General features: G+C 30.8%; 3 protein-coding genes across 3 annotated transcripts; 1 reads left to right on the top strand and 2 right to left on the bottom strand.

Moving 5' to 3' along the window:
- Positions 1–176: 176 nt before the first annotated feature.
- On the bottom strand, positions 177–2416 carry LOC132285210 (17.4 kDa class III heat shock protein). Its single transcript, XM_059787379.1, has 3 exons — positions 2181–2416; positions 1584–1829; positions 177–860 (listed from the first exon to the last, which is right to left on the bottom strand). The coding sequence occupies exons 2-3, from the start codon at positions 1806–1808 to the stop codon at positions 603–605; spliced, it is 483 nt and encodes a 160-aa protein (XP_059643362.1). The 5' UTR covers positions 1809–1829; positions 2181–2416; the 3' UTR covers positions 177–602.
- A 6899-nt stretch (positions 2417–9315) lies between these two features.
- Positions 9316–9690, top strand: LOC132281787 (auxin-responsive protein SAUR78-like). Its single transcript, XM_059783454.1, has one exon. The coding sequence runs from the start codon at positions 9316–9318 to the stop codon at positions 9688–9690; it is 375 nt and encodes a 124-aa protein (XP_059639437.1).
- Positions 9691–12396: 2706 nt separating this feature from the next.
- On the bottom strand, positions 12397–12714 carry LOC132281786 (auxin-responsive protein SAUR40-like). The gene has a single exon (XM_059783453.1). The coding sequence runs from the start codon at positions 12712–12714 to the stop codon at positions 12397–12399; it is 318 nt and encodes a 105-aa protein (XP_059639436.1).

Below are 12714 nucleotides of genomic sequence, written 5' to 3'. Positions count from 1 at the left end.
TAAAAAGTAATGGGAACAAGATGAAAATAAATAATAGTATGATAAATTTGTTTAATAAAGTATAACTAAAGGGTTAATTACACACTCAATTAAAGTTAATTAATTATACAGCTTTGTAATTAAAATTAGTTGAATTTATTTAGTTTATGTCAAGTTAATTACAATTAACACCACAGTTATCAAGTTCTATAGTGGATCTACAAGCGGAACATTCAGCACCAGTCTTTACAAGAAACTGCTCACATATGCACAATTTCTATAGCAATTGAACCCAAAAGCAGTATTTAGCACACCATTGATACCCAAAAGAGAGAGGTCAATTTATACAGCAATTGAACCCAAAAGCAATGCCATGCACAACATTGATAATTTGATACCCAAAAACAATGTTTTGCACAACATTGATACCCAGAAGCAATGTTTAGCACAATATTGATACCCAAAAGAGAGGTCAATTTCTACAGCAATTGAACCCAAAAGCAATGTTTTGCACAACATTGATACCAAAAAGTAAAAGGTGGGCGATAATACGAATAGACTTCATAGATACAGAATACCTACATCATCCTAGCAAGTAACTGAGGACTCCAACATGTCTTCCACTAAGCTATGGCAACCTCAACAGTCTTGGGTTTGGGTGGTGGAGGCAGCTTCTCAACAACCACGGTCAAGACCCCATTCTCACATTTGGCTGTGATTGCCGACACATTGCAATTCTCAGGCAACCGGAACTTCCTCAGCAACTTTTGGGGTCCCTTCCTCTCGAGCCTAATATACTTGCATCCTTCTTCTTCACCATCTTCCCGCTTCCTCTTCCCATTGCTTCGCACCACCAGAGTGTTCTTCTCCTCCACCATCACCTGCGTTGCAACGATACACAACTCCTTTAGCCATCGAGCACCAGATTTAAGCAAAGCCCACATCACAAGGGTTGTGAATCAAATTTACGATGGAGGATTGGTTAGACGTTTGGTTGCTTGTAAAATGTTGCATAAGAACTTCGTAAATAACAATGCTTTTTTTCCTTTTTGGTTGACTACACACGAGGACATATCCGAACGAGTCTCTCACATTATGTTAAATCATCAATAACTATCAATTATTTTCCTTTATATCACATTTGAATCGACTCTTTGAAATTGGAATTGGAGTAAAAACTTTGAATTAAGTTTCCTCCAATTAAAAATACAGAAATTTCACTGTATCTTTTTAAACCTTAAGAGTTATCTCATTATATTAATAAAATAACTTTCTAAATTTTATGCATTCAGTATTCAATGATGACAGAACACAAACATGAAAAATGTGTACATTCAAACTCAACCAAACCTCCTCTCAACTATTTATAAGTTAAAAAACACACATATGGTACAATACACACACATACATATACGCACATTGAGATTGCGGATACACAAATGTATATATTTACAAGCATAGTTCCATATATGCACATGCATAAATGATTATACAAGAACCCGCATTTGTAAACATGATCATGCATAAGTGTATTGTTCATTTCTCTATGAATTCAACTAAGCAAATAGATTTAGCATTAACAATTGAGAAAAATGATAAATTACCTGAATGTCAGACTTGGATAAACCAGGCACATCCATGTAGAAGACAAACTCCTTGGGAGTGTCAAGAATGTCAACTTGAATGCTCCCCACCCCTTTGTTGTCATCGGTGTCCTCAGACCGCGAAGGAAACATGAATTTTCCCACACTTTCCGGGAAATTGAGGAGGTGACTCACTGCAGAGGCCAAATCGCCATTGAACACATTCGAATCCGCAACTCTGCTCATCTTGTTTGGATCACACAGAATCTGCACAATAACACACAGTAATTTCGTATTAGCATTGCTCTGTTTTTATTAGTGTTCTCGCAAAAGCACTTTTTCTTTGTTTTAGAGGTACAAAACTTTTGTCGATTTGTGCTCAAATGTTTCAAAGAATAATCAGAACAGTAAATCAAATGACAATTGTTTCCGATGTGCTCTCGTCTATGAATTCCCAAAATTAAAGGAAAAAATCCAAACAATTTGCTGTTTGTTTGGTGAGAAAACAAAGGAGAACGAAAAGGAAACTTGGAATGACATTAAATCTACGGATATGAACTTGTCGTACACCAACACACAATCAAATTGGAAACCCTAATGACTGACTCTAGTTCTTACCTTGTAAATGTATTTGGATTAGTGTGGAGAAAGTAAGAGAGCAACGTAGTGAGAAAATGCAAGTCGAGAAGTAATGGAGATTGTGATGAGGAGTGTTTGATTGCTGAGAAAGGGGGGAGAAAAATCTGGGATTTAAGACGATTGGGGAAAGCTCCAGAAGACTCCCGAAAAAACTAGAACCGTCGTGCGCTGCCCAGACCGTTGGTTAATGTGCAGCAACGTGAAGAAAATAATAATAATGGAATTTTTTTAAGAAGGTCGTAGAAGAACTCTTTGAAAAAAAATAAATAAAAAAATAAAAAATAAAAATAGAAGAACTCTAATGTTTGGATGGAATTAAATTTATAAGAAATCATTATCTATCTAATTGCGTAAGATTAGATGGATTAACATGTTTAAGTGAATTTGTTTTTAACCAATATTCCTTTTCTTTGGTCTATTTGTTTTTAAAAATTGTGATAATGTGAAAGTTTAAAATAAAATAAATTTGTTGTTAGATAAAACTGCGCATTTATTATTGAAAATTTATGTGCTGAATTTAATTAATATTTAAAATCTAATATTTTATTTATTTATTTATTATTTAAATAAGGTCACCAGGAAAAAAATAGTCATATGATACTCATATAGAATATAATTCTCAAAGCGTTTTGAAAAATCTCTACATCTATTTTTTTAGTAAAGAAGGATTTGAATGCTAAAAAGACTAAAGTATTCTTCTATAATTGAATAACAAAAAATAATTAAATGTGAAGAGTCAATGGTCTCCAATGCATTATTAGCTTTGTGTGGTCCATAAAATTATTTCAAATGAAATGAATATAGTAAGTGCACTTTCATTTTTCATGTGCCAATGTGAATATAAATGTTAAATCTCTTTCAGTAATAAAATGACATCTTGCTTTAATGTTAGACGACTTTTCTCTTTAAAGTATATATATATATTGAATATTGATTTTATTGACATGGTATATAATATATTTTATCTTTTTTTTTTAAGTAATTTCTATTTGAGTTAAAAATTGTTCGAATTATATATATGCGTATGATTAAGACTCTTTACAAGTTTAAAAATTTAAACTTGAATTTCAATTTCAAAAACTACATTTAGTTGTTAATGTTCCTATATTTCACGCTCATATTCTAATTTTTCATTTTTTACTATTTTTATTTGTTATATTAAATGAGAATTCAACATTTTATTTTCCCCAAAACCCTTATTGAGTGTGACATGCTATTAAAAGTTATATTATTTTTCAAAATTTCCTTGATCATTTTTTTAAATTATTACAATATGTTTTCAAATTTATTTTTTAACTCCCCTCATGTTCAGTGCAAATTTCCAAGATTCTCGTACAATTTCACACCACACAATCATACTTCTCAACTCAATTTAATGATAATAAAATTTGAAACATTCATCATCATCATCAGTAAACAAGTTATTTTAAATTTTATCCTTTTATAGTGCGTTCATAAGTTCAATGCATTTAATTTTAATGTTCCTATCAAAACCCTTATTGACTGTGACCTATTATCAGAATTTACATATTTTTTTCTTTCAAAATTTTCTTGCATCGTGTTTTTATTTTTATTTTATTTTATTTTTTTTCGGTTATAAGAAGTTGTGAACTGATTAAGTGTTGGGACATTGATAATTAAAAGTGCACCATTTTGTTTTCCTGAAATCTCCATGTTCTGGTCTGTCTCTTCTTTTTATTTAATTTTTAATTTGAGGCATGTGGGATTGATGTGGAATTAAGGCACAGTTAAATTTACATATAATACTTGTCCCTTCCACAGTCAAGCGATGTGATTGTGGAGTCCCGTTTTAATAAGTTCATGGTCATTACGACTTTAAAACGCGTTATCTCATAGAAAATGAACTGTTGAATTTATATATAACACTTGCCTTTTTCACACACAGGCGATGTTAGATTGTGCACATATAGTATTATGATCAAAAAGCAATCTGACATTACTGAAAAGTAACGTTTGTATGTGAGTAAAAAAATGTTTAAAAAATTATTATTATAATATTTGACCAAATTTAAGAGTTGTCAAAAAATTAATATAATATTTTAAAAAATTTAATATAATATTTAACCAAATTTAAGATTTGTCATTAAATTTAACCCCTAATATTTTGAGATACTTTGTTATCTTTGGTCGTTTACATACCATCTCAATTTACAAATCCATAATGCTATATAAAATAACCAGAGATAACAAAGTATCCCAAACTGCTTTAGTTAGGCCCATATATGTTGAAGTCGTGTGGAACGGTGGGACCTAATTTAATAACATATATTGGTTGCACCATCCATGTTAGACGTTTGTGCAAACAGACAATTTCATAGCTTTAATTACTTGATATCTCAAGATTTGAAGATTCTCTTCCATAGCTACTCTTCTCTTCCTGCATTCTCACTTTCAAATGTACAAGTTTGTATCTTCATAAGTTGGTATATTAATGATTTTGAATATACTGTATATTTCATCTCTGTTTTTGAGTTATTTTTATCCGAATTCAAAATTGTTCAAAATTGATTCATGCATATCAGCTTAAATTTTGACTCATATACTCTTTATGAGTTCAAAAGATTAAACTTAAATCTCAATTTAAAATTTGTAAAACATATATATATATATATTTAATTTCACCATATTTTATATTTTTATATTTCATATATGTAACAAAATTTTACAATTTTTTTTTTTAAAAAAAACAGGAAGGAAAAAAGCACTGTACTAAGGATTCACTGTACCTTACGCAGTTCACTGTACTAGGGATCCGATGGAACCAAAGCATAAAATTGAAGATTGAAGAGACTTTTCCCTGCTACTTCTAAGTTAGCCAGCCACTAACAAGAAATTTACAAAATTTAATTGAAATTTACAATCAAATCCCCATTTTATGACCACCAAACAATAATTTTTTTAAAAAGCATCTTAAACGATTGTGGCCAATTATTACAATATATATATATATATATATATAGTAAATTTTCACATCGATCTCAATTTTACGAAAAAAGAAAAAGAAAAAGAAAAAGAAATTGGAAAAGAAAAAACCAAAAAGAAAGGAAGCTGGACCATCAAATTATTAATAATATTTAAAATCTAATATTTCATCTTATTTATTTATCATTCAAATAAGGTCACCAAGGAAAACATCCCTTGTGGCATGCATATATAATATAATTCTCAATTCGTTCAAAAAAATTTCTACAAGTTTTTTTTTTTATTAACAAATAAGGATCTGAATGCTAAAAAAACTAAAGTGTCTCTCTATAACTGAATTAAAAAAATAAAAAATAATTAAATGTGAAATAACTAAAATGTTCCCATTATTTTCCTTCTTCGCCTTATATGAAGGATTATGGGAAGAGAAAAGGATGTTTTCGAAATTTTATATCTTAAAATTGTTTAAATTTGTAACAAAATAGATTATTTTATCATTTTTTCAAACTTAACGTACTTATATACAAAATTTAAACATTAGGACTTTGTCCTTGAAATAATAAGTTAATTGATAATAAGTTAATTGATAATAAGTTTCTATCAGTTAAAATCTTTCTCCATTTTAAGTATAACAAATTTATTTTATGTGATATTCAAATTATCTTATCAAACACAAATATCTACTTAATGGGTTTTAGAATTAAGTGTTGAATTGAATTATCAAATATTAGTATAGTGTTCAATTGTTAAGGGAATCACGATCTATTATAGCATTCTTTAAATTATTAAGCACAAAAAGATTTTAATAGAGATTCTTTTTGGAAAGTTAAAATGTTTTGGAAAATTGGTTTTCCTCAAAATTTAATTTTTTCCCAATAAAAGCTAATAAAATGTTAAAATGTTTCCTATTTACAGCCTTTTCCACTGTTTTTCATCTAATTCAACTCAAGTCCAAAAAAATAGGAAAAAAAATTCAATTGGCCTCTAACCAAACACGTTTACCGTCTCTTTTGGTCGGTTGGTCCCAATATTTTTAACTTTTTATTTTTCTTTTTCGTAACTTCCGTTTATTTTGGTCCACTTTTTGAGTTTTTATTTTCTTGTTTTTGGTGATTTTCTCTATCCTTGCTCTCACACTTTTTTGGCCATTCTCTATTTGTATCTCTATGTTATCTTTTATTTTTGTTCTTCTAATTTAGAATTGTGAGCACAGTTCGGCATTAGGATCTATGATTTTGAGTGCAGTCCGGTATGAGATTATATATATCAATTTTTACCCTTTCATTTATTTTTCGTTTCTAGATCTATCGATTTTGTGATTATTTTGCCTTTTATTTCAGATCAATAAACATGAGCACTACATCGCACTGGATTGAGGTATGATGTTTATCTCCATTTCTCAATATATCAATTTTCCATATTAATTTCTTAAAAAATATATATTAATTTTACTCTTTCATTTTTGTTTTCCTGTGTTTTGATATATATATATATATATATATATATATATATATATTTACAGATCTATCATTTTGAGTTTAACAAAAACGAGCAGTGAATCTCAAGAATCACACCACAGTGAGATACTCCGAATGATATTTCTCTTCGTTTTACAGTCTATCAAACTTTAATATTAATTTCCTAAAAAAAAATTAATTTTCAATTTTTAATTTCTTTTCATTTTTATATCTATCAATGTTCAGTTTGCCTTCCTATAAAATGTTGAAAGTTAATGATAAAATAAAAAATTATAAAGGTAAAGTCACCTATCATGGAATGATTCAAATGCTGGAGAATTTAAAATTGGTGGGGGTGGACTCCATGAAAGGAAATTACACCACTAATGTGTTAAAAAGAAAAAAGAAAAAAAAACCCACCACTACATCAACTGGTTAAAAGAAAAGAAACGAAATAGTTCACCACTAAAGTAATAAAAGTTTAATAAATATAAAAGAATATGAATAGTAAATTATTTTTGACATAAATTAGTCTTATGAAATTCTTCTTATAAGTTCGACTCCCCTCCCACGGAATCCTTCGCCCTTGACTGCTAGTGTCTTCAACCTTTTGAAGGTGAAACCTTAAGACAACTTGTTTTTAATCCAACAGCTTATACAGGTTTATTTGCTGAGCTCTTCTAATAATTAAAATTTTAATAAAGTAAAATTAAAATTTTAATACAGTATAGTTTAGTTAGTGGTAATAGATGGATATCATCTAGCCTAGACTGTATTTTTAAGTGGAATAATATATACATATATATATATATATATATAGAATGTGACATTTTAGCACCAGTCTAATTTCATTAAAGCCATTATGCAATTTTAATTAAGAAAAATTTCAATAATACCTTTTAGATTCTCCATTAAGAATAATGTATTTTTTAAAAGGTATTAAATGTGAAAAGTCATGGCCTCCAATGCATTATTAGTTTTGTGTGGTCCATAAAATTATTTCAAATGAAATGAATATAGTAGGTGCACTGTCGTTTTTTATGTGCCAATGTGAATGTGAGTGTCAAATCTCTTTTAGTAGTTAGAATGTTATTTTGCTTTAATGTTAGACTTGTGGAGTCTCTTCTAATAATTAAAATTTTAATAAAGCAATAAACTAGTTTAGTTAGTGGTAATAGATGGATACCATCTAGCCTAGACTGTATTTTGAAGTGGTAAAAAAAATATCTATATAAGAATGTGGCATTTTAGCAATCGCTCCAGTCTAATTTCATTATTTCATTCAAGCCATTATGCAATATTAATTAGGAAAATTTTCAATTATACCTTTTAGATTCTCCATTAAGAATCATGTATTTTTTACGCCTGCAATTGTATTGTTGTTCATTCAAACGAAATTTGTTAGGGTCTGTTTGGCCAAACGAATATGTGGGATGAGGGATTGGGAGTTTAAAGGATTAACCTATTAAATATACGCCCAATAATTTTAAGGGTAACCTATAAAAAATAATTTGATCATGTGACCTGTAGTAGGTCAATTACCGTTATTGTGGCAACAAAGTTTAAGGGCGGGGGATTTTGTAAAAACAGAGAGTGTTTAAGGGTCTGCCTAAATATTAATTTAAAGAAATTTCTTATAAGAGAAAATAGTTAAAGGATATTATGTAATCTGTACTATTATAAATTATGCAATCTGTACTAAGGAGAGCTTGATAATATTTTTTTATTAGTAAAATTAATTAGTTTTGATGTATGTTTTGTCATCATTAAATAAATAGGTATCAAATCTTATAAGATTACAAAAATAGTCATTAAATAAGTATAAATTTTTTAATAAAAAAATTATAATGAACTATTAAATAGGAAGAATCAAATTTATTATTAATTGAGTTCAACTTATTTTAATTCCAAAGGTAGTATTGGCAAAGGTTCAAGTCTTACAGAGACAGGTATTAAGTCGCATAAAGCAAGAAAGGGAGTGAGAACGAATTCAAGAACGGAAGTGCGAAAACGACAAAATTAAGTTACAAATAATGGTAATGAAAGCGAAAGCGCGCGCAGAGCTTGAGAGCTGGAGTGTGCTTCGTGCGCTCGGAATGTGAAAGTGACACCCATTGAGGAGGATTGGTTGACTTAGGACACATATATATATTTTCTTTGTTAGGATTTTTAAAAAAAAACATAAATAAAATAAAAAATCAGCTTGTTTAAAAAATAAAGTACATTTTTTTTTTTGTGTTTCAAGAAAAAAAAGCAAGTATAATATAAACTATAATTTAACTTGTTTATTAAAATGGAACAACAAGTAACAAATTATCATTTGAAAATCTGAATTAATTGTACGAAGAAAAAATTGGTATAATTACCAGGAAAACAAATGCACGCATCTTGTGCATCCATCCCGTTTGCAATCACACAAAAAAACAGCGACTGTTTCTGAAGCGATGATTAAATTCCAGCAAAAGCCAAACATCGCCGCAGATGGTTTTCATTTTCCACCCTAAAAGCATCCTCCGTGGTCCCCACACATGAGTTGTGATAACCACTTGAATTTACACATTTATCCCTCAGTCCTCTCCCTCACCTCCTATTTATACAAACACACTACCCTCCCCGTTCTCCATTCCAATTCCTGCCTTTTTCTCTATTAAAATTATTCTCTCTATATTATATACGAGTATATATATATATATCAGCAAGATATATATATAACAATGGGGAAACATGGAAAGCTAACAAAGCTCAAGTCTGCATTGAAGAAGTGGCCCTCTTTCAGAAAGCTTGACCGTACAGAGAGCGGCAGATGTATCGCCACCACAAACGGCGGGTCTGAGGGTGGAGAAAGTGCTAGCATAGATGGGAATCTCCACCCCGTTTACGTCGGAAAAGCTCAGAGGCGGTATCTTGTTAGCTCCGAAGTGATTGACCATCCTGTGTTTCAAGAGCTGGCCAACAAAACGGACGGCTCTGATGGAAAGATCTCTGTTGGATGCGAGGTTGTGCTGTTCGATCACTTTCTGTGGATGTTGGAGAATGGTGGGTCGCATTTGGAATCAATGGACGAGCTTGTTGAGCTCTATAGTTACTGACTGTAGTGATAGTCGTCCTATATATATATGTGTGTGTGTGTGTGCTCTCTCTATATATATGACATGCTTAATTATATGTAGTTGTATATGCATGTTCTGATGTAATGTTGCTGCGCAGTGTAAGAGGGTAGAAGAGTATTGAAACTGAGTGTTTTTCAGAAGTTAGCCAATTTGCAGATTTCTCTGTCTCTCCCTCTTTGTTATTTATGATAAAGTGATATATACACAATGAACTAACTCAAATCTGTTTCGAGATTATTCAGAAATTATGAATTGAATTTGGTTGTTCGGAGTGTGTATGAAAGCTAACTCGATCAGTCTTATAATTTTGGGCCCCCCAAAAAAAACAACAGAGAAAGATAAGGATGAATTGTTAAGATAATGATAGTTGTATATGATTGTTATTTTAGATAAATTTTATGCTCATTGGGGAATAAGAAATCATTACACACACATATATACATAATCCGAGATCAAAAAATAGAAAATTATAAGTAAAGCCTATCCAAAATCCACTCATTGTTGTAAGGGACGGATGTACATGAACGGTAGGTCCAAATCTTTAAGAGTTTGTGTGGAAATTGTTCATCAAACAACTCAGTTGTGTTAGTGATACATTTATTTTCATAATTTGGCTTAGATCGGCCAGTTGATCTGCAACAATCCATGAATCCAATAGATTTTTATATATTTTATATTCATGCAATAAGATTTTTCATCTCACAAGGTTTGACACCAAAAGACTCCAAATTGCCAACTGGAAGATGGTATATTTATGTGAGCAGTGATAATATGTCTAAAGGGAAGAAGCAACTGGAGAAGTTCAAAAGCATGTGGGGTTCACGATTTCAAGAAGAGTAAACAAACGTACATATAAAGGAGGCAAGTTTTGGGCGTATTTGAAACTTCATGTACGTTGTTACAACATCACTATCTTTCGTTCTCACATAATCATTATATATATATATATATATATGTCCAAAGATTATTTCAAGTTATTTGGCAAATTGCAATGCTTTTGCAAGCAGTGCTTACAAACAGATTCATTAATTGAGTTTGTAAGGAAAAGAAAAAAAAAAAAACTGAAGTATATATGGGTTGGTTGTTTGTAAAACAAATTGCCATATAAGTGCGTAAATAGCAAATCAAAGCAGCTGGCCTCTTAACTGTCAGATATCATCTCTGGAAATGTTTGTCACATTGAATATAGATGTAAACCACTAGAGAGCAAGTGGTTTATTTTACTGCTTTTTCACTGGATTCCACATTATTCATCAAATTAGATTTTTGTTTTTCTTTTGGTTATTTCATTTTATGGTAATTCTTTAATTGACAACAACAGACTACACACAAGGGGGCTTTGGTGGGCCTCATCATCAGATGAGGCCAACAGAGACTTGTGTCTAAATTAGAACTGTCGATTGTCGTAGCTCGCTTTTTGAGAAAGAAAATGTAAGAATAAAATTTCCTTCCCTTTTCTTTTAGTTCTTCTTCCTTCACCAAATCTTAAACCAATGAGAGGGTTGGTCCAAAAAGCGCAATTCCCCAAAAAAGCATTTCTATTCTTATATAATTGACTTGCATATATGCAAATGGGGCTGCCAGAGTTTTTCAAACTGCAACCAGAAACTTAAACAACTCAAATCAATTCTCCTTTTGTTTTTCCTGTTTTGGCAAAATGGTAAGATTCATAGCATCTGTACGTTCTACACTAGTCACACACACACTAACGTGATATATATATAGATCAAATTAAAGATAACATATTTGGCATTCTAATCCAAATGAAATTATGAATGGTACTGGTCCTACAAACGACCTGTTGATGATTGATTGAAAAACACATCTAAAATGGACCTAATGACAACATCTAAAATGGACCTGATGACAAGTAGTGGGTGAGGACCAAACCATCTAGTCTCGGTTGCCTTTAACCAATTAGACATATGAGGAGATCAGATCAAAAGTCCAAATATCCAACTATATACCTTTCATATATATATATATATATATAATATGATATATATATATAACAGAATAAGGTATGATATATATATATATAATAGAATAAGGTATGATATTAAAGAAATAAAATACATTTTATACATTAAAAAAAGAAAAAAAAGAAAAAAAGAAAAGAGAACTGTGATAGAGAGTACGACTCCAAACAACTAGTAAGACACACACAACACACACTCTGTTATCATTGACCATCCTGAGTTCCAATAACTTCCCCCCTAAAAAAAAAAAAAAAAAAATACGAGAAAACATTATTTTGCATTGAATTAATTTTATATTTTTTCTTTTATTCGTCTTTTGGTAAACCATAGTTTTTTTCATTCTAAAGTGTATAAAGCATCTTCTTAATCTGTCGCCTGAACAACTTGTCCAAATTTGCTAGGCTTAAGAATTAGACCATCAAGCTAGTAAACATTCATTAGGTTTTTGGGACTATAATCACACAATAGTCCCCTAATAATATGACACAATTTTTTTTTTTTTTTTTTTTTTCTGATGATTGTACATATAATTGCCATCTTCAAGGTTACAGCATGCTAATCTCTAAAAACACGAACTACTGAAGTAATTCAATCAAAAGATGAAAAAGATAACTATACCCATGAAGATGGAATTAATTAAAAACATTTGGTGATGGAATTTTTTTACCTGCACAAATTAATTAACAAAGCACTGGGACCCTAGTACCTAGGTGAATCGGTCTCTAACCCTCAGCACCTTCTGCTTGGCCCCCTTGTTCTTCCAATATTCCTCGAAAGCCTTGGATTCGTACGGAATCCTAAGAATGCCTTCTTGACAGAAACCATATTCCTCCGCTGTCTTGAACAGAAACCCCCTGAAATCTGCATCACAGAAAGCTGTGGTGTGAACCATAAATCGCTTCGTTTCATTGTCCACCCCCACTGCAACAGGTATGTAACCTTTCGGTGTCAATGGAGGTCCTCTTAACCGCTTCACTCCACCAACCCCGATAATCTTGCTCAACTTACTCCCGCTCACTCCCAT

The sequence above is a fragment of the Cornus florida genome, unplaced genomic scaffold (assembly GCF_030987335.1).
Source record: "Cornus florida cultivar Cherokee Brave unplaced genomic scaffold, ASM3098733v1 CherokeeBrave_3.0.0_Hap2_Chr11, whole genome shotgun sequence".
Taxonomy (NCBI): Eukaryota; Viridiplantae; Streptophyta; class Magnoliopsida; order Cornales; family Cornaceae; genus Cornus; species Cornus florida.
Note: the sequence above shows the minus strand (reverse complement) of the source record. Positions and strands in the feature narration are given on the sequence as shown.

Excerpts from the sequence above, each read along its gene's own strand:
- LOC132281787 (XM_059783454.1), top strand. The coding sequence starts at position 9,316 with ATGGGGAAACATGGAAAGCTAACAAAGCTCAAGTCTGCATTGAAGAAG.
- LOC132285210 (XM_059787379.1), bottom strand. The coding sequence starts at position 1,808 with ATGAGCAGAGTTGCGGATTCGAATGTGTTCAATGGCGATTTGGCCTCT. Across the intron at positions 861-1,583 it reads TATCCAAGTCTGACATTCAG|GTGATGGTGGAGGAGAAGAA; the intron begins GTAATTTATCAT and ends GTTGCAACGCAG.
- LOC132281786 (XM_059783453.1), bottom strand. The coding sequence starts at position 12,714 with ATGGGAGTGAGCGGGAGTAAGTTGAGCAAGATTATCGGGGTTGGTGGA.